Here is a 22984-nt window from a genome sequence, read left to right as displayed (position 1 = left end):
GAACAGAGCCATTTTTCCACCCCTTACCCTGGAAAAAGGCTGCCAAGTGCAGGGCCGCCACAGGTGGGGTTATTGGAGGTTGGATTTTATGAGCTGCTTCACAACCAGGAATCACTTTCCGAGAGATTCTCGCATTTAACTCACGCCCTGCCAGCAGTTTGCTGAACATCTGCAAAGGTATGTGGGCTGCACACACAGCAATGGGTGCTGCTCTGGGTGGTGAGGAGTCTGGATGTGCCAGGCTGTACCTTTGAGCACAGGGTGCAGAAATGGGTCCTGACAGCTGGACAGGTAGCAAAGCTGATAGTCCCCCCAGCCCTGCATTGCTGGCCCTTTAAACCAAAGGTGAAGAAAGCTGCAGAGACAAACTTCACAGTCAAAAAGAAGAGCAAGGGCCTAAGTGGGCTACTTTGGGCTGGGGTTCAGTGGCATCAGTTTTGCAAGTCTGAGTTATGAGGCTGTGATGAGCAAACCAGGGCCTGGTGGAGCTGTGAAAGAGCTGTGTATGGAACAAGCCCTGCTGCTTTTCTTCAACTGTCTGGGGTTCCAGGGCAGAGCAGCCCAAGGGATGGCAAACCCTGTGCAAATTTTCACTCTTTCCTCTGTTTCCAGCCATTCCTATTTCCCCCCTTGCCTCCTTGGCCTGGGACCTGGTGACAGGTGCTGGGCATGTGGGAGAGCAGAGATGCACTGGTGCACATCACTCCCAGCAGTGCCTGTGCTTGGGCCCTTCGGGCCCCTTCTGAGGGATGCAGGGGGGGGAATGGCTCCTTCCCCAGCTCAAACAAGCAACAGGAGACTGTGTTTGCAGAAAGGGGCCTCATACCAAGGGAGGGAGGGAAGAGAAGGGAGTGTGACCAGCCCAGGTGCGTTTCACTGCAATTGCTTAACTTGAGCTTTTTACATCTAAAAATGTCACAAGATAATTCATGGCATGTCAGCTCCGCATTTTCCATCTCCAGCTGAAGCCTGGTCCTTGGGGCACTGTTAATGCACAGCACAGTGGTGCCAGTGCAGGGACACAGCTGTGCATGGGGAGGGGAGATGACAGACGAGACATTTTCCTTGTTCATACTTGCAGAAGAGGGTGTGTGGCAGGTAATCATTAATGTGGCCAACCGCTGTCACCCCAGCTCTGCTTAGCTAGGGCATGTCCTTCCCCAGCCTGCATGCATGCCTCCCAAGTATACACCCCCAGATGTGTTTCCATCCCATGGGAGGCCAGACTGACCTCTGGACCTCCAACATCCATCTACAAGGGAGAAACAGGGGATGCTGAGGCCCTTCAGAGAGAAGGGCAGGGCTTTCTCCTAAAGGTAGAGTGCCCCTCATCACAGCAATTGCATTTGGGGAACGCTTCTCTCCTCCACCATAAATTTGACACCAGGGCAGCTGGAAAGCTCTCATTGCCATGGTTACTGACGGTGCTCTCCACTGAGACATGGGCCTAGCGCCAGTGCACTGGGGTCTGGGCATTGGAGTGGGCCCCCTCCTCCCCGTCACACGTCTGCCTGGTCCCTGGGCAGCGGCCCAGGGAGGCCAGGACAATTTGGTGTGCCTTACACCCACTACAGACCCCCACTGTTAACTCTGGGCAGGAGCTGAAAGACTGAATGCGATGAAAGGGAGGCGGGGGGGTGGAAGGGACAACACAGCCGAGGAAGAAGGCTGCTTCTCTGGGCAGAGAGGGGGTGGCAGGAGTGACAGGCAGACTGCCAAGCTGCCCTCAGGAATCCGAGTTTAAGCTCCCCATCATCAGCTCCCTCACCAGCACGCCATCAGCTGGAGCAATCATAGAATCATAGAAAGCTAGGGATTGGAAGGGACCTCGAAAGATCATCTAGTCCAATCCCCCTGCCAGAGCAGGAACACCTAGATGAGGTTACACAGGAATGTGTCCAGGCGGGTTTTGAATGTCTCCGGAGTAGGAGACTCCACAACCTCCCTGGGCAGCCTGTTCCAGTGTTCTGTTACCCTCACTGAGAAGAAGTTTCTCCTCAAGTTTAAGTGGAACTTCTTATGTTCCAGTTTAAACCCATTAACCCTTGTCCTACCATTGTTTGTCACCAAGAAGAGCCTGGCTCCATCCTCGTGACACTCACCCTTTGTATATTTATAAACATTAATAAGGTGACCTCTCAGTCTCCTCCAAGCTAAAGAGACCCAGCTCCCTCAGTCTTTCCTCATAAGGGAGACGCTCCACTCCCTTAATCATCTTTGTTGCCCTGCGCTGGACTCTCTCCAGCAGTTCCCTGTCCTTCTTGAACTGAGGGGCCCAGAACTGGACACAATATTCCAGGTATGATCTCACCAGGGCAGAGTAGAGGGGGAGGAGAACCTCTCTGGACCTACTAACCACCCCCCTTCTAATACACCCCAGGATGCCATTGGCCCTCTTGGCCACAAAGGCACAGTGCTGGCTCACGGTCATCCTGCTGTCCACCAGGATCCCCAGGTCCCTCTCCCCTACACTGCTCTCTAATGGATCATTCCCCAACTTATACTGGAACTTGGGGTTGTTCCTGCCCAGATGCAATACTCTATATTATCTCCTTTTTGCAAAGCAAACTCTGCAGGGGAAATGGCATTGGCCACGGTCATCCTTACAAGTCCAGGGCTGGAAGCAGAAGCGTCCCTAATCCCCTGCTTTTGTAATCAGAGAGCAGTCTTCCCAACAGACGGAGATAATCCCAGCCCTTGATGCTGCAGCACAGGAAGCAGGACCCCAACGCTCCCCTCTGGAGCTGGGAATGAACAAGAAAAGCCCCTGAGCAGGCTCATCCCACACAGAGCAGCATGGCTGGGGACAGATCACCACAAGAAGGGCCGACAGAAATGTTTTGAAATCTGGAGGCTGGATGCTGCTGTCATACCCATTGAAAGCCGTGTGGCTGCAAAGCGCATGGCAGGACTGACACGCTGGAGTTGCCGCCTCCTGCCCCAGAGGGGAACAAGAGCAGGGTGGGAACAGCAGGCTGCCCGCTCCTGGTACACACTTCTGAGCTCTTCTGGATCCCTTGGGACAGCAGTGCGGTTTCTCCCTGGTTCCATGTTACACCAAATATTGATGTATGCCACAGAGTCAGGAAGAAGGTCCCTCAGAATAAAGTCACTGTATCCAGCAGCTGTCCCAGAGGGATGCTGTACAGGGAAGTGGGCAAGGACCTGGCCCAGCAGAGAACTCCCCAGAGCATCTCCAAGTTAGGACAGGGTCAGAAGCCTTGGGGTACAACCTTGAGGGGTGGCACTTGTGCAGTGCCCACCATATTCTTATGAATGCAGCTGGAGACAGGAACTAAAACATCCATTTCTTTATTTCAATGGCAAGAAACAACAACATCCAAACGGTCCAAGTCAAAAAGCAATGGGAACACAGGCTCATGCCAGGCCCTCGGCCTGCTGGAGCCAACACCCTCACAGAGTTACAAAAATACAGTCCTACGACAGCGTCTAGGAAACACAGACTCAGGTATTGCACAGAACCCCTGCCCTCCATGGGCAGGGCGACCAACTTCCCCTCCGCCAAAATACAAGCCGGGCTTGGAATTGCACAGCAACTCAGCTCATGCGTGCACGGAGGGACCAGGTGGGGAGAGGGACAGTGTGTCTCTCAACTACCTGTACAAGAACTATATGGGAAGATAAAAATGGGGAAGAAGGGGGGAAGCTGGGGCTGTAAATGCCTCCAGGCCAGGCTAGACATCCTAGCTGGGGGGCAGTGGTTTGCACCTTTGAGAAGCTGACAGTGCCTTTTTTGTTGGTGGCCAGTGAACAGTGCCAATGGGAACTCCAGGCACTGCTGGAGCACCCCAGCTCTGAATGTGCCAGGATGCTATTGTTATTGATGACTAACACTGCCACTGGGTCCTGGCATTCTGCATTGCCCTGTGCCTCTGCTCCCCAACACAGCATCCTTCATCCCAGGGAACTCTACCCCCTGGTCAAAAAGCCTGAAGGGTATTCTGGTTCCCTGAGTCATCCTCATATCCATTTTTTGGTATTGGTATTAGGAGAGATCCAAACAGTGCCACCCAGCACTACCCAACAGGCACAGCTGGGTGTGATGGCAGGTTGGACCGTACAGATCCCACACGGCAGCAGCATCCTCTCCTGGGGCCCAAGCTGTGAGCAGCAACCTGCTTCGCAACCGCTGCCTACTCAAAGGTGCTGAGCAGGTCTGCAAGGCCCAGAGCCTCCTCCTCTGCTGGCACCTCCTGGTCCCAGAGACTGTCAGTGCTGCAAAACAGTTGCTGAAGGGCTGGCTTGATGCGTCTGTGGATGCTCAGCACCCACAGAATCCATGGGAGATGAGTCATGGTCTCGTGCCCCCTGGCAGGTGGTAGGTGAAATGCCATGTCATTGCAGGTGTGACTTGGGGCTGGGAGCCCTGATGCTTCCTATGGATCCAAATCCCTCTTTCTGCTAAAACTGGAGAGAATGAACTGGTGGCCTACCCAGGGAACTTGTGTCTGCGCTGGGTGAGCTCCCAGGTTTTTTCTGCAAAGCCCTGCATCCCCTCATGGGGATGGCAGGAGCTGGACTCACAGGATGCATGTTGACAGGTTGGGGGGCATGAGGGGAATCCCTGAGAGCAGCACTGACCCCAGCACTGCCCCTCCAGCCCAGTGCAACATCTAGCACCGGGGGGCAGAGCTGAAGCAGGGAGGGAAGCCAGATCCAAGTCAGCATTTGGAAAACATATGACAGGCTCCAGTACAGCCCCTGCCCAGGCCAAGCACAGCTCTCCACCATGGCTACGTGCTGCAGCAGGCTGACGAAGACATGCCCAGGTGTGCAGGCTCCCCTACCCAGTCCTGGCCCTGCAGAGGGAAGGGTGGTGGGAGGGCTCGGTGGCCTGCCTTCATGCCATCCCTGACTGGCTGAGTGCTAAAAGCAACTGGGAGGGCAGCAGCTGTCCTGCTTCCAGCTGCGCCAGTCCCATGTTCTGAGAGAAGGCTGGGTGTGCCAGGGACGTCCCTCCCACTGCAGAAGGCCCTGGCAGGGCAAGAGAGAGACCTGGGGCAGCCGTAAACCAACAGGAGGGAGGAGGAGGCAGGGGCAGTAAGTCCTAGTGCTTCCCTTGGGACAAAGTCTGAGGCTTATGGCCTCTGCTGTCTGCCTGCACAACCTGTGCCTCCCACGGCTGTGCCAGACAGCAGAGGAGGAACAGGACACAAACCTAGCCAGGCATCTAAAAGAGGGTCACTGCTAGCAGGGAGAGGTGGTGAGCAACGATATCCCACAAGGATCATAGTTAGGAGCCTGCAGAGGGGGTACTGGCATCACTCCAGTGCACACAGGTGACCGGGGGCTTCAGCCTGGTCTGCCCCAATGGAGCTGAAGGATGGAGCCCATCCAGGGCAGGGAACATGGTAGATGAGGGGCAAAAGGGGAAACACACAAAGAGCCAGGCTTTAAGTCCTAAATATCCACTGTCCTCATAAACAGAGACGTAGACCAGACTGAGGCAGAGCTCTGCTGTCTCTATCTCCTCCAGGGACCAGGCTGACATCTAGGGAGGGCTGGGCCAGACTCACAGCTCTGCCCGTTGCCATCATTCTCTTCTCCTCCTGCCTGAGCTGGCTTGGGCTAAGGCACGCCGAGCACTACACAGCTGTCTCTTGGTCCTCCCGCTGGATCATCTGGTAGTGCTGTCGGTTCTCGAGGTAGGCAGCTAAGTCGGGGTCATTGGCTTTCTCAGCACGGTGCTTGGGGGTGTCTCCCTGCACAGAGGAGGCAAAAGATGTCAGAGCACTGAGCACTGCCTGAATGCTGCCTTGGCACCCAAAGGTGCCCCCGTTCCCCCACCAAAAGGGTGGCTGCAGCTGGGTCCAACAGAGCCTGCAGCCAAGCCCCAAGGCAGGCAGTAGCCAAATGCCTAGGTGCTGGCCACAGAGCAAAAGCATGCTTCTGAGTAGCCCAGTTTTGCTGCGGGGCTGGAACCTGTCCCCTGAAGTGCCATTGGTCCAGGACAGAGACCATCCCTGACCATCACCAGCCATCCGGGAAGAGACAAAGGTTGGTCCCTGTGACCTGCTCTTCCCCAGTGCTGCAGAGGCAGGCAAGAGAGGGTGAGGAATGTCTGGGGAATGCCCGGGAATACCAACCCCCCTTCCCTCTCAGCAGCCTGGCTAGTGCTCCTGCTCCCGGAGGAGGATCACATTTCACCAGCTTATTGCAGCCATCTGGACTGTGTCCACTAATGAACTCCCGCACTCCATAAAAAGCAAATCTGTTAACAGCTCCCAGCTCCATCTCCTCGCTCTGTTCCCCCCTCCTCTCTGCTCCTCGCTTCTCTTCGCCAAGCGCCCAGGCTCTGCCATGCTGCTGAGAAAGACCGCAGAAACCTGGCGCTCTGCAGCTGCCATTGAAAACCAGCCCCAGAGGGATGCCCGGCCTGCCCAGCTGGTCCCCTAGTGCACAGCGGGACACGGGCGGCTGTGGCAGGGTGCCGGGGCCTCCAGGGTGACCCACAGCCATATTTCTGCAGCAGGAACAATGGTCAGACATGCAGAGCCTCTGCCGGGCCTGGATGTGGCTGTGGACAAAAGCCCACCCCTGCATGGGTGTGGAGAGGTGCAACACCCCCAAGAAACCCCCTTTCGCACACGCAGCCCAAGACTGGGCATGCCCCACCGTCCCGCATGCATCCCCGTGCATGCACGCAGGCAGAGGGACTGAGACCACTCTTGGTGCCGGCTTTCCGTCGGGGCCTCCTCTCCAGAGCCCCTCAGTGCAAGGGCTCATTTAAACACAGGGGGGGAAAACAACAGGAGGAATTGAGTTTCTTTCCCGTCCCCCTGCAGAAGCCTCGCTGCAAGGCTGCTTGCCCACAGCCTGAAACCGGAGCTGCCAGGGCCCCCTGCCCGGCTGTGCCTCGGCACGCCAGCCGATAAGGCTCAGCCTCCCTCACTGCTGCGTGGTGTGGGACCAGCCTGCTCCGAACTCGTGATACAGGTCTGACAGCAGGCTGGATCCTGCCCATGCAGGCCAGCTGTGACCTGGAGCCCAGGTGAGGTCAGTGCAGTGGCACAGAGGTGTCCCCAGGCAGTTACAAACCCGGACATGTGTTTGCACAGGGACATGCAAGCCCGGCTCCCCAGAGCAGCCATCATGCCTGAGCAGGGCTCCCTTTTGTGCTGGCAGGCTGGGGGCTGCTCCTCTCCTTCAGGCAGATGAGGGGCTGGGGGCAGAGAGGGGCTGTGCCCCCTTGCCTCTGGCAGCTGAGTCTCCAGCCAGGCCAGCCCCGCTCTGGGCGCTGTGCGAGGCACAAGCCTTGGCCAGGACCATGGAGGAGTGATGGTTTTTGGAGATCACCTGTACAGCACCTCCCTGGTAGCTGGTTAGGGGACTTTGTGTTGTCTAAGGTGGCCCCCAAGCTCCACTGGCCCCAGCAAGCTTGCACCACCCATCTGGGCTCCCACCCCCTCTTTCAGACTCAGAGATTGCACCTTCTTGGCTTGTTACTACATCTTCTCTGTTACAGCCCATTGCTATGACCCTCCACCAGATGGTGTGACCGTGTCCCCTCTGCCACCCACCAGCCCCGGGAACCTTCTGCACTGAAGCACGGCCTTAAGCTCCCTTCCTGTGACTCCTCTGCCAGGGCTGGCACAAGTCCCTGGCAGCAAGGCATATCTCAATTAATTCAGCATGCGAAGAAAAGGGCTGCCACTGCCCGCTCCCACTCCCCATGGGCTGGCTTCACCAGCTGAGAGGAGCTCCCAGTGCCTCCATCACGGCCGTCTGCGGGGGAGAGCGGGGGGAGCCCTGCAGCTGGGAGGGAGCTCGCAGGGAGACTGTCCTTGCTCTGACCCCAAAGGGTGGGAAGAAGGAGACGGGGATGAGACATTCCAGCCCCTTGCTTCTAATTTAATAAAACAACAGTGAGAGAAGTGCAGGGAGGAGAGGCATTTAACCCCTTGGCAGCTGGGTTCTATTGGGTGAGCGGGTGCTTCATGTCAGCTCCTCTCCAGCCGGCAAAGACCTCAGCCAAAGCACTCTTGCTCTGCTGTCCTGCTGCCCCCCTCCTGCCAGCACACTGGTTGCCCTGAAAGCCCCGCTGCCAGGCTCCCCACCATCACCTGCAGGTCTGTCTTCATGAGCGAAGCCCCGGCCTCCACGATGTAGTGGCAGATAGTGCGCTGGCGTAAGGCTGCAGCCTGGTGCAAGCTGGTTTCGCCGCTGGGGAGGAGAAAGCGGGAAATGTGAGACGTCCCCCCGAATAGGGACAAGCAGCACATGCGGGTGGCAGCAAGGGACAGCAATTCAGTTGCAGCAGGAGCTTGCGGTGGGTCGCATGTTTGTTCAGACAGCCCTGGCAGAGGAGGGCATGCTGCTTGGGGACGGTCAGTCCAGCGTGGACTGCGAACCGTGGCTGGTAATTAGAACGAGGCCAGCTGGTAAGTGCCCAGACAACTGGTCATCTCACAGAGGGTCTGGCCAATAGGTAATGCAAGTCAGTCAGCAACTTACTTCTCCTCCTCGGTGGCATCGAGGATTTCTGAAGGGGCTGTGGAGAGAAAGTGCAGGGCAAGTGAGACCCAGCTGCAAGGCAGAGACAGACCCACCTACTCCCCAGTCACACTCTGCATCTTTCCATAGCGGCTGCTGTTTCTTTCCATGCTGCCTACAAAGGTCCTGGCTCCAAAGCACTCAGGCCAGCAACAGCATCTGAGCCCAGCTGAGACCAGAGAAGAATTGTTGTGGACTCATTACAGAGAAATATCTAAATGAAAATAAAGCAGCCTGTCCTTCAGTGGGAGCTGCCAGAAACAATAGGTCAGCTGGCCTGAAGGCAGAAGCAGGACACTGAGAAATGTTTCCCAGAGATATGCTGGTCCCTGCAAGGATGGGACCACACCATGTAACAGCCATAGGGACACCCCAATGCTGGCAAACAGATTCCAGGGAAAGCCCATACACCAGAAGGAGTATGTATTAGTAGCAAATGCAGAGGGAAGGGATCTAAGCCCAGGAACACACCCTCTGAGCACAGGGTTGGCCTTTTTCAGCTGCCGGGCTCCTTTGCTAAGGGTGGCCCTCTGGCCTCAGCTCACCATTTTCAATGATGTATTTGACGATGTCCTTGCTCCCTGATTTGACAGCATGGTGGAGGACGGTCTGGCCTGAGGAGTCTCGCACCATCAGGTCTCTTCCAGCCCGGTGCAGCTCTTGGAACTACAGAATTGCCAGATTGCTCAGGATGAGTTGCTTTTCACAGCTCCAAGCCCCAAGCCTCAGCATCCTGTCCCAGGGTGCCCAGCTGCTTGTGTGGATATTTGGGGCCTTGTGGGGAGCTTTATCCAGCTCAGCCACACCCCCAAGTCCCTTCCCTCCATGTCTCCCAGGGGAGGAATAGGGCTTCTTGCCAGGAGCCTGTCTGTTTTCCAGCCACTGCTCCTGGAGGAAGGCCCTCAACAGGAGCTGCTCCAGGGCAATCGTGATGTGCAACCAGCAGGGCTTCCCATAGCCCAGGGGACACGCCAGCCGAGCGGGCTGTGGGGCCAGCACCCAGAGACAGCCCTGGCTGCACATCACAGCAGGCAGCAGGAGCACCCACCTTGCAGAAGTTGCCGCTCTTGGCAGCTTCTATCAGAAGGTCATCTGCAAAGAAGGAAAATGGGTTTGGGGTCAGAAAAGCCTAGCTGCAATGTCTTTTATTTAACCCTGGAGCCAAGGATTGGGCACTGGCAGCTCAGCAGTCAGCTGGAGCTCCTCCAGGTGCTAACCCTTTGGTTAGTCTGGCTTTACATGACTCACCTTCAGGCATGTACGGGACAAGCCAGGGGAAAGAAGGAGACCCCACGTAGCTGGGGGCACAGCCAGATCTCAGCCCCAAGGAGGTGCATGTGCAGGGGCAGCCATCTCTGCCCCTGAGCAGGATGACTTGTAATGGAAGCAAGGAGTAGATCTGGGCATCAGCCAGTGGCCAAGACATCTCTCACCCATGACTCACTCACACTTCCAGGCACTGGGTTCCACTCAAGCTCCAGTGAACTCTTTCCATTTGCTCAGCTCAGCGAGACCCCTGACCTTGTGCTCCCACCTCTCAGGCTCCCACCATTGCCTGGCAGAGACAGGCCCTCAGCCTAGCCCACAGCACTGGCTCTGCAGGTGGGGGATTAACCCCCCGGCCATGCCAGTTCCTACACGGTCAGTCGGGAAGGCGCCTGGCTGGGCTGCTCCACAAATCACTGTCAGGTCTCTCCTTCCCAGCTGTGGGCTCACTTGCCTGCTGGGCTCTGTGTTCTTGCCTAGCACATGGACAGCAGAGCTCCTATTTCCATGCCAGGGAAAGGACAGGCCAAAAAAAACGTGCCAGGGACCCAAACCAGTGCAGCCCGAGAGGAGGTGCGACAGGCGGTGGGACAGGACTCACCTTTGTGCGAGAGGCAGTGTGCAGACTCAGCGCTGGAAGAGAAGAAGAAAAGGCATAACTAGCTCTGCCTCTCCTGGCAGATCATCCAAAAGGGCATGTTGCAGCTGGAGGGACAGCTGTGGACAAGACTGCCCATGGCACATCTCCAGTAGGTAGGAGAAGAGGCAGGCCAAGGGATGTCGTTGGTCTTTGGCCACACCACCTGCTTCTTCCCCAATGTGGGTTCTACCCTATCTCCACTCCATTTCTACTGCTTGACCCCATAGCTGAGCCACCTGGTGTTGCCCCACCACCTCCAGCGGCACTGGCTGCGGAGCAGGGAGAACAAGACGTCGTCTCACCCCTTGTTCTAACTCTGCACTGAATTCCCACTTGCTTCCAGGGAGCCTCCCTGTAATCTGGCCCAGGGATCAATGCTATGAAGCCAACCCTGGCTCACTGCCCATCTTTCCTGAGGTGTAGCACCCCCATTCCAGACTCACCTTGGGGCAGGAGAGGAAGGTGAAGTAGAGGAAGAGGAGGGGAATGCAAATAGGTGTCCTGTGGGTGTGGCAGACGAATCAACAAGGTCAGGCATAGCAGGAGAGGTGCCCACGGTCTGGGTGATCACCAGCTCTGGGTCCAGCACATAGAGCTCATCCTGAGATATTTCTGTCACATAGTTGAGGTGCTCCTGAAAGGCACAAGTCAGCCTCCTCAGAAGCAAGACCTGCTTCTGTACAGCTCCATCTCCCATCCCCTCACATCCCAGGCCTTGTAGCCTACCCACTCACTCAGCAGAATTATGGTGGCTCAGAGAGTCCTAGGACCTGTGCCCGGGAAGCCTCTGTGTCTCCTCCCAACTTAGCAGCTGAGCCGTACATCTCCATCTCATCTCCATGTCCCCCTACCGAGATCACTAGGGAAAGTATTTATTGCTGCGTAAGACAATCTCAGTTGCTGGGTGCCCTGGCCAGACTTGCTATGTTGCTATTCCTTAACCCCTCCACTGCAGGGTCCTGCAGGCAGCTTCTGATCCAAGTCTCTGTGCTCCCACCTACACTACACCTCCCTTTTCCACAGGAATCTGGAGGTGCAGGGGCTGGTCCTCAGCCAGGCCCACCATGCCACCCCTCCGCTGATGCCCCAGGGCAGGGCACTGATGTGAGACATGGGTGTCCCCAAGTCTGAGCCTGCCTGTTGGTCCATGTGAACGCAGGACACCCAAGTTCCTTCCCAGTAGATGTTGAGGGGGACAATGGCGGAGGACGAGGCTGCACTCACCTGCGCACGGTCTATCCTGTAGAATCGATCAGCCGTGGTTGCTGTAAGACAGGGACAGAGTGAGACAGAATGATTCTTGGCATGGTATGAGGGAGACAGCCCCTCTCTGCCACCAAGTGCTAGCAAACTAACCAGCCGCTTTGTGGCCTGCATGGAGGTCACAGCAAAGCAAACAGCACCCCCTCACCAGGAGCAGCCCAGCTTCCCTTTGGGACCCTGCTGTTCTCTTTACCCAAGCAGCAGCCCTTGGGCTGACAGACCAACATGCCCCTCTGCATTTGCTTGCTATCTGTTTCTCAATGACTCCTGGCAGGGAGCCATAGGGAAGGCAAGAACACACCTAGCTGATGCTCTGGCCCTTCTGGGGGCTTCCAGGTACTCCAGCATTAGCCCGAGCAGATGAACTCAGGACTGTGCAGCATTCAGTTGCACCAGGTGAGGAACTACTCCAATTTAACATGGTGCATCTTGTTGCAGAGTTCCAAGAAATGGGAGCACGTAGTGGGGCTGTGAGAAGAGGGAGCTGAGCCTCCAACTGACTTAACTGAATAATGTGCCACAGACCACCACAAGGTGATGTCAGAGATTGTGACTGCCAGGTACAATGGAGCACATCACCACCAGTTGTAGGTCCAAGTCCCTGTCTCCTAGAACAACAGGACAGCTTCAAACCAGCCTCCAGCCTGTTGCTGGCAGCACCCTGTATGAGTGCATCCCTCTGCTCATCCTTCTTCCTTAGGTAGATCCCACATCAGGAGAGGAACTCCTTCAACACCAATGGAGCAGGTGGCTGTGCTGGAGCCAGACCCATGCAGCTCACCAGGGGAGAGCAGGACAAGCAAGAGCACAGTGCCAGGACAACTGGGTCCCCACACATAAGATGGCACTTCCTCCATGTCTCAGCAGGCTGCTGGTGCATGCCCAGGCGAGGTTGCTGCGGTGGGACGGACCCCTGGGGACCTGGGGAATTCTCTCCACAAACACAGTGGGGACAGAGCAGAGTGAAAGAACCTCATGTATACTGTCCTGGCTGGAGATTTACAGACAGTGAGCTGCTGCTGAAGGCCTGTAATTCAGCTGCTTGAATGAACCTACACTGTCTTCAATGAGGCTCTGGCCTCTTTCCTGACACATTTTCCTGAGCCCAGAACCTGCTGCTGGGAGACCAGCAGGATGAGAGAAAGTGGTCCTGGTGTGGCAGCCCTGGTAGTCACATCTGGGAGCAGCAGTGCCAGCAGCCCCACACGCAGGGCTGGGACCCCAAAGGGAGAAGCTGCATTCTCTCTGCCCAGCACAAGGTTTCCCAGGCCCCACTCTGCAACCCACAGCTGTGCCCTATGCCCTGCTTCTGGGGAGGCAGGGAGACGAAGTGCCACCAGCAGGCATTTCACAGAACCACAGAATGTTAGGGACTGGAAGGGACCTCGAAAGATCATCTAGTTCAATCCCCCTGCCGGAGCAGGAACACCTAGATGAGGTTACACAGGAATGTGTCCCGGCGGGTTTTGAATGTCTCTCTGGTTTATTTCCTTCAGTCAGTTCACAGTCCACCTCACTACCCGATCATCCAGACCACACTCTCTCAGTTTAGCTGTAAGGATGCTGTGGGAGACTGTGTCAAATGCTTTACTGAAATCAAGGTAGAACATCCACTGCTCTGCCATCATCTATCCACCTCATTATGTCCCCATAAAAGGCTATGAGGTTGGTCAACCACAACTTCCCCTATCCTTGATACGCCTTGAGATGGCACCAAGGACAAGTTGTTCCATCACCTTTCCAGGAATGGAGGTGAGTCTGACCAGTCTATAGTTACCCAGGTCCTCCTTCTTGCCCTTTTTGAAGACGGGAATGACATTTGCTTTCCTCCAGTCCTCAGGCACCACTCCCGTTTCCCAAGACTTGGCAAAGATGATGGAAAGTGGTCCAGCAATGACCTCAGCCAGCTCCCTCAGCACCTGCGGGTGCATCCCATCCGGACCCATGGATTTATGGATGTCCAGGTTGCTTAATTGCTCCCTAACCCAGTCCTCATCAACTAGGGCAGACTCCTCCATTGTCCTGCCTTCCTCTGGGGCCTCAGGGGTACGGGGCTCCTCAGGACAGCCTCCGGCAGAGTAGACAGAGACAAAGGCGGCATTCAGTAACTCTGCATTCTCTGTATCTTCTGTCCCCAGGGCACCCACCTCGTTCATCAGTGGGCCTACATTGCCTCTGGTGTTAGTTTTATCTGCCATGTATTTGAAGAAGCTCTTTCTGTTGTCTTTGACCCCTTTTGCCAGGTTTAATTCTAAGGAGGCCTTAGCTTTCCTAGTTGCCTCCCTACACCCTCTGACAACAGCCTTATATTCTTCCCAAGTGGCCAGCCCCTCCTTCTATGATCTGTAAACTCTCCTTTTCCACTTGAGCTTGCACAGCAGTTCCCTGTTTAACCACACAGGTCTCCTGGCTCCCTTCCTTGACTTCCTACATGTCGGGATGATTTGATCTTGAGCCTGGTAGAAGCAGTCCCTGAAGGCTAACCAACTGTCTTGGGCCCCTTTACCTTCAGGCAGCCTTGCCCATGGGATTTCCCCTAGCAATTGTTTGAAAAGACCAAAGTTTGCCCTACTGAAGTCCAGGGTTGCGATTCTGCTTGGTATTCTGTTCCTGCCACACAAGATCCTGAACTTGACCACTTCATGGTTGCTACAACCAAGGCAGCCCTCGACCTTTACTGCTTCAACCAGACCCTCCTTGTTAGTGAGGATGAGGTCCAGCAGTGCTCCTCTCCTAGTCAGCTCCTCCACCATTTGCATCAGGAAGTTATCATCAGTGCACTGGAGGAACCTCCTGCACTGTGGCTGGCTGGCTGAGCAGTCCTTCCAACAAACATCAGGGCAGTTAAAATCCCCCACAACAACCATAATTGTGAGGCTGCTCTCAGCTGACTGTAGAAGGCTTCATCAACTTCCTCACCCTGATCTGGTGGCCTATAATAGACACTCACAACAGTATCACCCCTGCCAGCCTGCCCCTTAATTCTCACCCATAGACTCTCAAATAGCTCCTCATCCGCGCCTGGACAGTACTCAATACATTGTAGTTGCTCTCTCATGTAAAGAGCAACTCCACCACCACGCCTGGTTGTCTTGGCTTTCCTGAGGAGGACATAGCCATCCATGACCACATTCCAGTCATGTGGGCTGTCCCACCATGTCTCTGTAATTGCCACCAGATCATAATCTCCTGACCGAACACAGGTTTCTAACTCCTCCTGCTTATTCCCCATGCCGTGTGCACTGGTGTACAGGCGTTTCAGGGAACAAGCTGAGCACACCGATTTCACCCTAGGGGGATGGGAGGCCGCCTGGTCTTCATCAATTCTAGAGTGCTGCCCCACTGGTGCAAGCCCAGCTACAACCCCATCCCCCTTCAAATCTAGTTTAAAGCTCTCCAAATAAGCCCTGCTCCTTTGGGTCTCTCAGCCAACTTCCAGGTATAGAGGGGGGAGCTCTGGAGCCTCTCGGCCAGTGAAGGCAAAGGGAGAGGAGAAAGTTACTTTCAGGCAGCAGAGAAGCAACTGGAGCCCAGCAGGGACCCTCTCCCATAGCACTGGGATGCTTATGGTGAGCCTGGCTCCCAGCATGCTGGAACAGGGGGGCCCCCTGCCTGCATGATACAGGAGAGCAACCCCAGCAATCCTGCAGTGACAGGACATGTGCTACCAAGCTGCCTTCAGCTCTGGGGACAGAAGACCAGCAGATACCCCTTACTCCACTTGTGGTCAGCAGCCAGAGACACAGCCTGGGGTGAAAAACTGCTGCACTTGGTTGCCAAGACCCCAGTATCCATGAGTCCCAATTCCCATGTGGCTCTTAGAGGCTTGTCACTGAAGGTCTGTCCCCTCACTCCCCCAAATTCAGACAGTCAGCACTCCCAGGGGAAGATGATACTCACAGTCAAGGAAGCACCACTTGGGTGACAGCTTCTGGGATGACAGTGTCTTTGGTTTGGCTCCATCTCCCTCCTGCATTAAAAAATAGAGGATAAAGTCATGTCTCTTGTCCTTCCCATCTCTCCCCAGAACATCTCTCTTGCTTTGAAAGGTCCCTGCAGACATGGAAGACCACAGCTGTCTGGATGGCAAGGGGAACTTGAACAGAGGCACAGCACACAGAGATGGGAACCAGCACAGGACAGACTGCAGGCGACACATACCAGCTCGCTGGAAAGAGGTGCCACAGGATGAGCCCACAAGACCAGCACAGTGGACATGACAGGTGGGCCCAGGGGACAGAGCGAGGCCATACACACCTGAAGGAGCAGGCGCTCTAAAGCAGAGGGCTGTGGAGGGAAATCCTGCAGAAAGGCAAGGTGTGCCATTACAGCCTTTGTCTGAATGGCCCCCCAGCCCCTCTTGTCCCATTGGGGTTTGCTTAATGTGCTGCCACAGCTGGCTTTACACACTGCCTGGCCAAGGTCCCTGGTCTCTGCCCTGCTCTGAAGCCAGAGCACAGTGTTTCCCCATGGAGAAAAAAGGGGTAAACCACAAGGTGACCGTGGAACACCAGCCTTGATGCACAGCTTTAGAGGTGAAGGAGGTTGCAGAAGCATCAGTCTACCAGGCTGACACCATAGGAAAGCATTACCCTCTAAGCCCTGGAGCTACTAGTCTGTCTGCATGTCCCCACCAGTGCCTGGGAACAAGGCGAGCAGGGGACAGGCAGCAGAGCAGGCAGAGCAAGCAGCAGAAGCCAGCGTGCCCACCTGGGCAAGCTGCTCTGCAACTCAGCCCTTCAGGACACTACACACACTCTGGATGGGATTCCCTCAGGCACAAGAGCCAGTTAACTGGGGACTGAGCAAGGTCCCTGCAATCTTCTGTGAGAAAATCAGACTAAGCAGTGCGGCACCAGGAGGCAGGCTGTGGGCTGAGAAGGCACTGCTCATCAGGAGCAAGGGTTACACAGCCCATGTCTGGGTCATGGACACGCACTAGCACGCTGGCAGGAGCACAAAGTTTAGTACTTGCAAATGAAAAGACCTGGAGGGGGAACAAGCCTAATCTAGACACCTGGAGTCAGGAAGAGCTGTGCCAGGTAACACAGAACCTGCAGAGGGCTGAAGGAACACAGCACAGCAAACAAAGGGACAGAGGAAAGGCCTCCCCAAACACCCGGGTGGTGACAGGTCCCATAGGATGTGTGCTGGGTTCTTCCACTGCCCCCTTATTTTTCTGGGCCCCCGACACTCTGCCTGGAGAACAAGGTCAGAAGAGCAGCACTGAGAAAGAAGTTGCCAAAGAGTAGGCAGCAACAGGCCATGCAGCTTGGGATCCTGCCTCCAGAACATGGTGAAGGCAAACTGGGACCTGCTACAAGAAGCGGGAGTGCGTATGTAGGTGTGTGCAGGTCAAGGAGGCTCAGAAATCCCCTCCCTGAGCCCCTCCATCCTTGGCATCCAGCCATGACCACTTCCCACACAAAGCCTCACCTCCTGCAGCCTCTCAATTTGGGTCCGGCACAACTCCAGGTCACTGTCTCCTGGAACCACGATGATCCCCAGTGGCACAGCTGCACAACAGGGCACAGACATGACTCAGGGAGCAGCCTGTGTCCCATCCCCAACACCTAGCACAGCTTAGCTGAGGGCACTGCCAGACTCGGGGGCTGTGTCTCCCACCCCATAGTCACTCACAGGCTTCCTTGAGCTTCTCCTTGTCATAGTGCAGCACCTCATAGTCATGCATGCTGATTCGGCTCACCCGGATCCGTAGCCGCTCGGGCACTGGCTGCTGGCTGTATGCAGGGGGGATGGAAAGGGGAAGGTATCAGAAAATTACAGCCCACTTTCTCCTTATCCCACTCACCCCTCCAAAACAGCCTATAGCAGAGTCTTGTACACAGACTGGGGTGGGGAGCTTGGCACCAGCCGCTCCTCCAGGATCAGGGTCTGGCCATATATCTGTTACCTGATCCCTTCCCAGGCCCTCCTTGAGAGAGGATCGAAATGCCTCTGGGAGTGATGGATCAGTCCCATCCCTTTCCCTCCATCCCTTCTGCTTTGAAGAGGAGGTGGCAGATTGATCTGAGGAACCTACTCATTGAGCAGAGGCATGGAGTTGCGCCGCTTGGTCTTCTGCACCATGTTGGCTTGGTTGCGCAGGGAGATGTGGATGCTGGAAGCCGCCAGCTTGCAGGGCTCTCCATCTACCTGCATAGGGATGGCCTTGGCTGTGGTGAGAACCACCTGCCGGCACTGGCACAGCCGCTCCCCATGGCCACCGACCTGCAAGGCAGCCTGTGAAAGGGTCCAGAGTAAGAGCAGAGCATGGACTGAGGAGTGGCTGACTCACTGTCAGCCAGATGTTGCGAGTAAACCAAGTTCTGAGGGTCTCAGGCCTGGTCACTGTGGGAAGGGATCCACAGAGACCAGGGCATGACAGCACTTTGCCTAAACCTCAGAGAGCAAACACTGTCACACAGGCCAGCACCACAGCTCCTCCGGAGGGAAGCTGTGGAGCTGGGAGGCTGGCTGACACCCAGTGAATGGGACCAGTCACTCCTCTGGTTGCTGGCTGCAACCAGCAACAGCATTGACTCACCAGGGACGTCATGGTGAAACCAATAACTTCAATGCAGCCGTCATCGTGACGCTGTGGCTCAAAGTCATGGTGCTCCCCGGGGTTGCCCCAGGGCATGGTGCCTGCACAGTACCTGTGAAGAGATGGTGAGCACTGCAAGGACAGGCACCCCAAACCCAGGTAGGGATCTGTGGCATGGGGTGAGGAACCCAGCACATGAGGGCAGGTTCTAGTGCTGCTCACCTGGGGATGTTCAGGAAGACCAGGCACTGGGGCTTCAAGTCCTGGATCTTGGAGGTCAGGTCTGTCCCATCACACTGGAGACAGCACAGGGGTGTTCACGCTGCTGAATGAGGGGGCCTGGCCCACCCTACCCACTTGGGAGGAAATGGGCTCCCCTCTTTCCTCCCTACAGTGCCTGTCTTCCAAGGCAGGGGAAGCTGATGCTCCCAGGAAAGACATCCTCTCCCCAACGCAGAGACACTCAGTGTGCTCCTTGCCCCTCCACAGCCCACCCCCATCCCCGGCCCACAGCATCCCTGCACACTCACAACCAACTTGACATGCTTCGCCAAGTCCTTGGAGCTCCCAGCGAGGAAGTCAGAGAAGGCCGTCTGCCAAGACAAGAGACACTGTTAGCATCCAGATGTGCACCAAAATGAGCAGCCAGGAAGCCTGACACTGACTTTCAGACCTCAGTTGTTGAGAGGAGCAAATCCCTTCCTTGTCCACTGGCAAAAGCCCTCTTCTCTCCCCCTACCAAAACAACCCGATCCGTTCCTCTGATCATTTTGCCTACCAAAAACCTTGAGGCACCTCAGACCTTCAGTAACACCTCCCAGTACTCCCTTACCAGCCCAGTCCCAGATTTAGGGAAGGTGGGTCACCTCCAGGGAGAGACTCAAGTCACAAGAGACAAATTCAGTCTCAAGCTGTAATGAAGTACCACGAAACAGAGCTGATGTGACCCCATCTAGTGACACCAGGACAGCAAGGCCTCTCTTACACAGATCATAGAGTGCCCTTTAGGTTTAACTGTACAGAGAGGATGGGAACCATAAGCAGGAGAGATGTGAGATGGTGCAGAGCAGCACTGGGCCTTCAGTACTGCTGAAATACCCATCACTCAGTCACCTGGGTAAGAAGGTAAACTGAGGATGGGGAGATGGATGAACAAAGATGACACTGAGGCACAAAGCTCTAGAGGTGAGATACAGGAGGGCAGCATAATTAGCCAGGGAGCTGCAACTGCCCCAAGGTATAAAAGAAAAGACCAAAGTAGTGCAGGGACTCTGTGGAAAGGCTTCCCATTCCTCTGCAGAGGGGACAGCCTGCCTCCTGACAGCTCTGGGGAGGTCCAGGCAGGTGACCATCAGTGAGCCAGAGAACAAGAACAATAGTGGCAGGAGATCAAGACAGCAACTGCACCACAGGCCAGAGAGCAAGCTGTACCACCAGCAGCACGGACAGCCAAAGAGGAACTGCAGCTCCCAGGGCTGCAGCCTTTCTCCAGCTTCAGGGAGGGCCTCAGCTTGGCCTCACGTGGAGGCCCGTGTTAACTTGGATGAGTGAGCTGAGGATGCGGACGGGAGCCGTGGCCATACCCATGCTCCAGCTGACGCTAAGGCTGCTAATGAAAGCATGCACAGATATCCTCCACACACTCACCCCAGCATAGAACATTTTATTCCGAAACCGGCTGTTGAACTTCTCCGGGTTGGCCTCTAGGGAAAGGAGAAAAAAGTCCAGGTCATTGGCCTGCACACAGAAATACTTCACTTGCCAGGTCTCCCCAGACACAGCTCTGCAGCCAGCCTTGGCCGGAAGGCAGCCCGCAGCTCCCTTCCCATACAGGGACTCCTCTTCCCACTCTGCAGCCTCCACTTGCTCCTCACATTTTACCTCCAGGCCTGTCCCTGGGGCAATCCTCTTGTTCCTTTTCCTGAGGAATGTTTTATGGGCCCACCTCTGGGGCACTCTCTCACCACAGACCCTGCCCCTGCCTTGCCACGTACCTCTGGATTCATGGAACTCCAGTGTCACCCGCGCATCAAAGCCAAGGCTGAAGTAGTTATTAAAGACATCCAAGGGGAGCTGAAATGGAAAGGAGGAATAAGGATGAGGACGCCAGTGTATAGCCCCAGCAAAGACGAGGTCAGGCTATAGCAGAGCCATGTACACTCTCAGGAGGCTGAGGAAGTACACTTGCCTTCCCCCCAGGAAAATACAGAGGTCACCAGCCTGAGACGACGGATTGGCCCCTGGCTCCTAGGGGTAAGGGATGTAGCCCAAGGGGACAAACCTTGCTCTCTCAGATATCTGCAATCACCCATGTTTCTCCTAAAGAACCAGTCTCAGAGGAGACTGGGCTTACACCTGTTGCAAGCTGTGGTTAAAAACCTCTGTTAGACATTCAATTCTGATCTCTACACATCTCATCATGAGTGCTGTGGGTTACAGCCAAGAGAAGAGGAGTGGAAGTGAAGAAGGGAGAGGGAAACACCAACCCAATGCTGTAGCCCCAGGTGCTGGGACAGCCTGAGCCAGTGGTTGAAGAAGAACGCAGACCCTCAGTGCAGGGAATGAACACAGAGTGGAGGTGTCCCACCTTGTCTGTGGCCACCTCATCCTTTTCCTCAGGGTTTGCATCAGGATTTGGCTCCACATGGAGGTTCCAGCGATCCAGCTGCACAATGTTCCCATCTTCCACATGCGACAGAATCTTGGACAGAGGCTCATCTGTGTAACCCTGGTGAAGAGCAGGACTTGGTAAGTCTCCTACCTGCCTCCTGCAGAGATGCCCGAGAGAGAGTGGGCTTTGGGAAGACATCCCAGAACAAAAAGATGTGGAAAAGATTGATTTTACTTGAATGCACAACAAAGCATGACTTTAAGTATAAAACAACACATCTTCCTTCTGAGGATCTCCCAAAGTTAGAAATAAGAATTGCTTTTGTTAATGTCCTAATAGATTATAATCTAATGCAGAATAATTCAAAAGTCAGAAGAACAGTAACATCCAAATGGCAGTTATTTGTTGGTCTGTATACAGGGAAAGTCAAAACACACACCACATGCAAATCCCCACTCTGACAGTGGCAGGCTCTTGTGCCCATCACTCACCCCACCCCAGTTCAGCGTCCTGGCCAAGTCGTTCCCTGTCCCCAAAGGTAGGATGGCCACAGGAGGAGGTGGGTTGAGGCGTAACTCGTCCAGAATGGAGAGTATCCAGCCCACCTGCTCAAGCAAAAGAGCACAAAGAAACAGCTGGTTATTTCACGGACTGGCAGGCAGGTGGAGATGACTGAGAGCGCTAGTGATGGCAGAAGGGCAGAGATGGGGTCACCTTGGCCACTACCAAGGCTCTTCAGTCTTTAATGCTCCTAGCAGGCGCTGCAGGAGATACCACTAACCCAGTGAGGACACTGGCCCCCCAAAGGGCTACAAATCCAGAGAGGCCACAGACAAGCACTCCCTGGAGCAGTGCAAGAGGAGACTTGCTGTATCGATGTCACCAGCTGGACCACGGACACAGTGGGCACACTTTGCCCTATTCTGGATTACATACAGCGAGCAGGGCTGCTGCTGGCACTGGCAGGGCCTAGGGCAAAGGGCACTGCAGGCATGAAGGGGCTGGGGGACTCACCGTGCCATCTCCCCCACACGCCAGGATCCGGAGGTTGTGGACCTTGCGGTACAGCTCCAGTCTGCAGGGAATGGAGTGGGTAAGGACGGGAGGGCAAAGGCACCATAGGTGTTACACAGTGGCTGCAGGGCTTCCTGCCCATGCAGAGCCCATGGCATCACAAAACCATGCGTGTCCCCCTCCCCATCACCACAGCAGTTCACAGCAGTGGACAAAGCCAGAGTAGCTTTGGCTTCACCAGCTCTTGTGTAGGAAGAGCAGGGTGTCCACAGTCCACGCACATGGTGATAAGCTGAAACGCAGCAAGCAAACAAGACTCAAGTGACATTAATGGAACGTAATGAATTAGATTTGGGAATGTCACCCGACACCTGGTCTCTTTGCCACTAGCCTTATCATTAGACCAGCCCTCCAGCAGGAAACGCTGACCAACTGCAAGGTATCCTAGAGAGGTCTCTCAAAGTATGAAATTATTGGGATTCTTTGTGCAAGGTATCTATGGAGCATCCAGGCTTCACGAGCCGTGGGAAGAACTCGAAGAGAAATATGTGGAGCAGAGATGGTGGAGAGAAGGGGGCTGCTCCCATCAGTACTCACGCCTCCTTGGGTCCACCCTGGCTGAGGTCGAAAACTTGCCGTGGGTTGAGATACCACATGAATGACTGGATGATCTTGGCTCCCTGTCAGGACAAGGAAGACTTCAGCAGGGGAACAGGAGAAGGCACCTGGTCCTGAGGACAGGCCAAGACAATAGCATCCTGGGGAGAACTCAGGAAAAGCCTGGCCTAGGTGGGAATTGCCAGGCAGCAAACTGGCATTGTGGGGGTTGCCTTGCATCTTCTGCAGCTGACACATCACCAAAACCATGCTCAATCCTTAGCAGTCAAATGGCCATGCCCCCACACAGCTGCCTTCTCAGGGAGATGTAGGACGAAGCCATACCTGATTCCCACCGCTCTTAGGGTTCACAAATACCAGCAAGGGTTTCATGAGAGGAGCTGGCATGGGCTTGATGACAAAAGGTTTCCACCTCCCTTCCTGCAAGAGACACCGGTCCTTCAACAAATGCAGGGAAATGCAAACTCCTACCTCCAGTTAAGCCCTAACATCACACACAGTCAGGAGTGGG

General features: G+C 55.3%; 1 protein-coding gene across 4 annotated transcripts in view; it reads right to left on the bottom strand.

The window, feature by feature from the left end:
* Positions 1 to 3296: 3296 nt before the first annotated feature.
* The window catches only part of DGKZ (diacylglycerol kinase zeta), a 45388-nt gene continuing 25700 nt past the window's right edge, over positions 3297 to 22984 (bottom strand). For all 4 annotated transcript variants that reach the window (XM_082058181.1, XM_082058179.1, XM_082058180.1 and 1 more), the window contains 22 exons: positions 22798 to 22893; positions 22453 to 22535; positions 21856 to 21916; positions 21333 to 21446; positions 20818 to 20958; positions 20225 to 20303; positions 19878 to 19933; positions 18761 to 18823; positions 18453 to 18526; positions 18231 to 18342; positions 17727 to 17926; positions 17324 to 17424; positions 17120 to 17199; positions 15584 to 15653; positions 11645 to 11685; positions 10864 to 11054; positions 10382 to 10413; positions 9563 to 9606; positions 9060 to 9180; positions 8476 to 8512; positions 8085 to 8184; positions 3297 to 5723 (listed from right to left, as the gene is read on the bottom strand). In XM_082058181.1, coding sequence (XP_081914307.1) covers positions 5607 to 5723; positions 8085 to 8184; positions 8476 to 8512; positions 9060 to 9180; positions 9563 to 9606; positions 10382 to 10413; positions 10864 to 11054; positions 11645 to 11685; positions 15584 to 15653; positions 17120 to 17199; positions 17324 to 17424; positions 17727 to 17926; positions 18231 to 18342; positions 18453 to 18526; positions 18761 to 18823; positions 19878 to 19933; positions 20225 to 20303; positions 20818 to 20958; positions 21333 to 21446; positions 21856 to 21916; positions 22453 to 22535; positions 22798 to 22893 — 2013 coding nt within the window. In that variant the 3' untranslated portion in view covers positions 3297 to 5606. The remainder of the gene's footprint in view (positions 5724 to 8084; positions 8185 to 8475; positions 8513 to 9059; positions 9181 to 9562; positions 9607 to 10381; positions 10414 to 10863; positions 11055 to 11644; positions 11686 to 15583; positions 15654 to 17119; positions 17200 to 17323; positions 17425 to 17726; positions 17927 to 18230; positions 18343 to 18452; positions 18527 to 18760; positions 18824 to 19877; positions 19934 to 20224; positions 20304 to 20817; positions 20959 to 21332; positions 21447 to 21855; positions 21917 to 22452; positions 22536 to 22797; positions 22894 to 22984) is intronic.

Source organism: Streptopelia decaocto, assembly GCF_964273445.1.
Source record: "Streptopelia decaocto genome assembly, chromosome: 7".
Lineage (NCBI taxonomy): Eukaryota > Metazoa > Chordata > Aves > Columbiformes > Columbidae > Streptopelia > Streptopelia decaocto.
The sequence above is the reverse complement of the archived record's forward strand: the minus strand, read 5'-3'. Positions and strand labels throughout refer to the sequence as shown.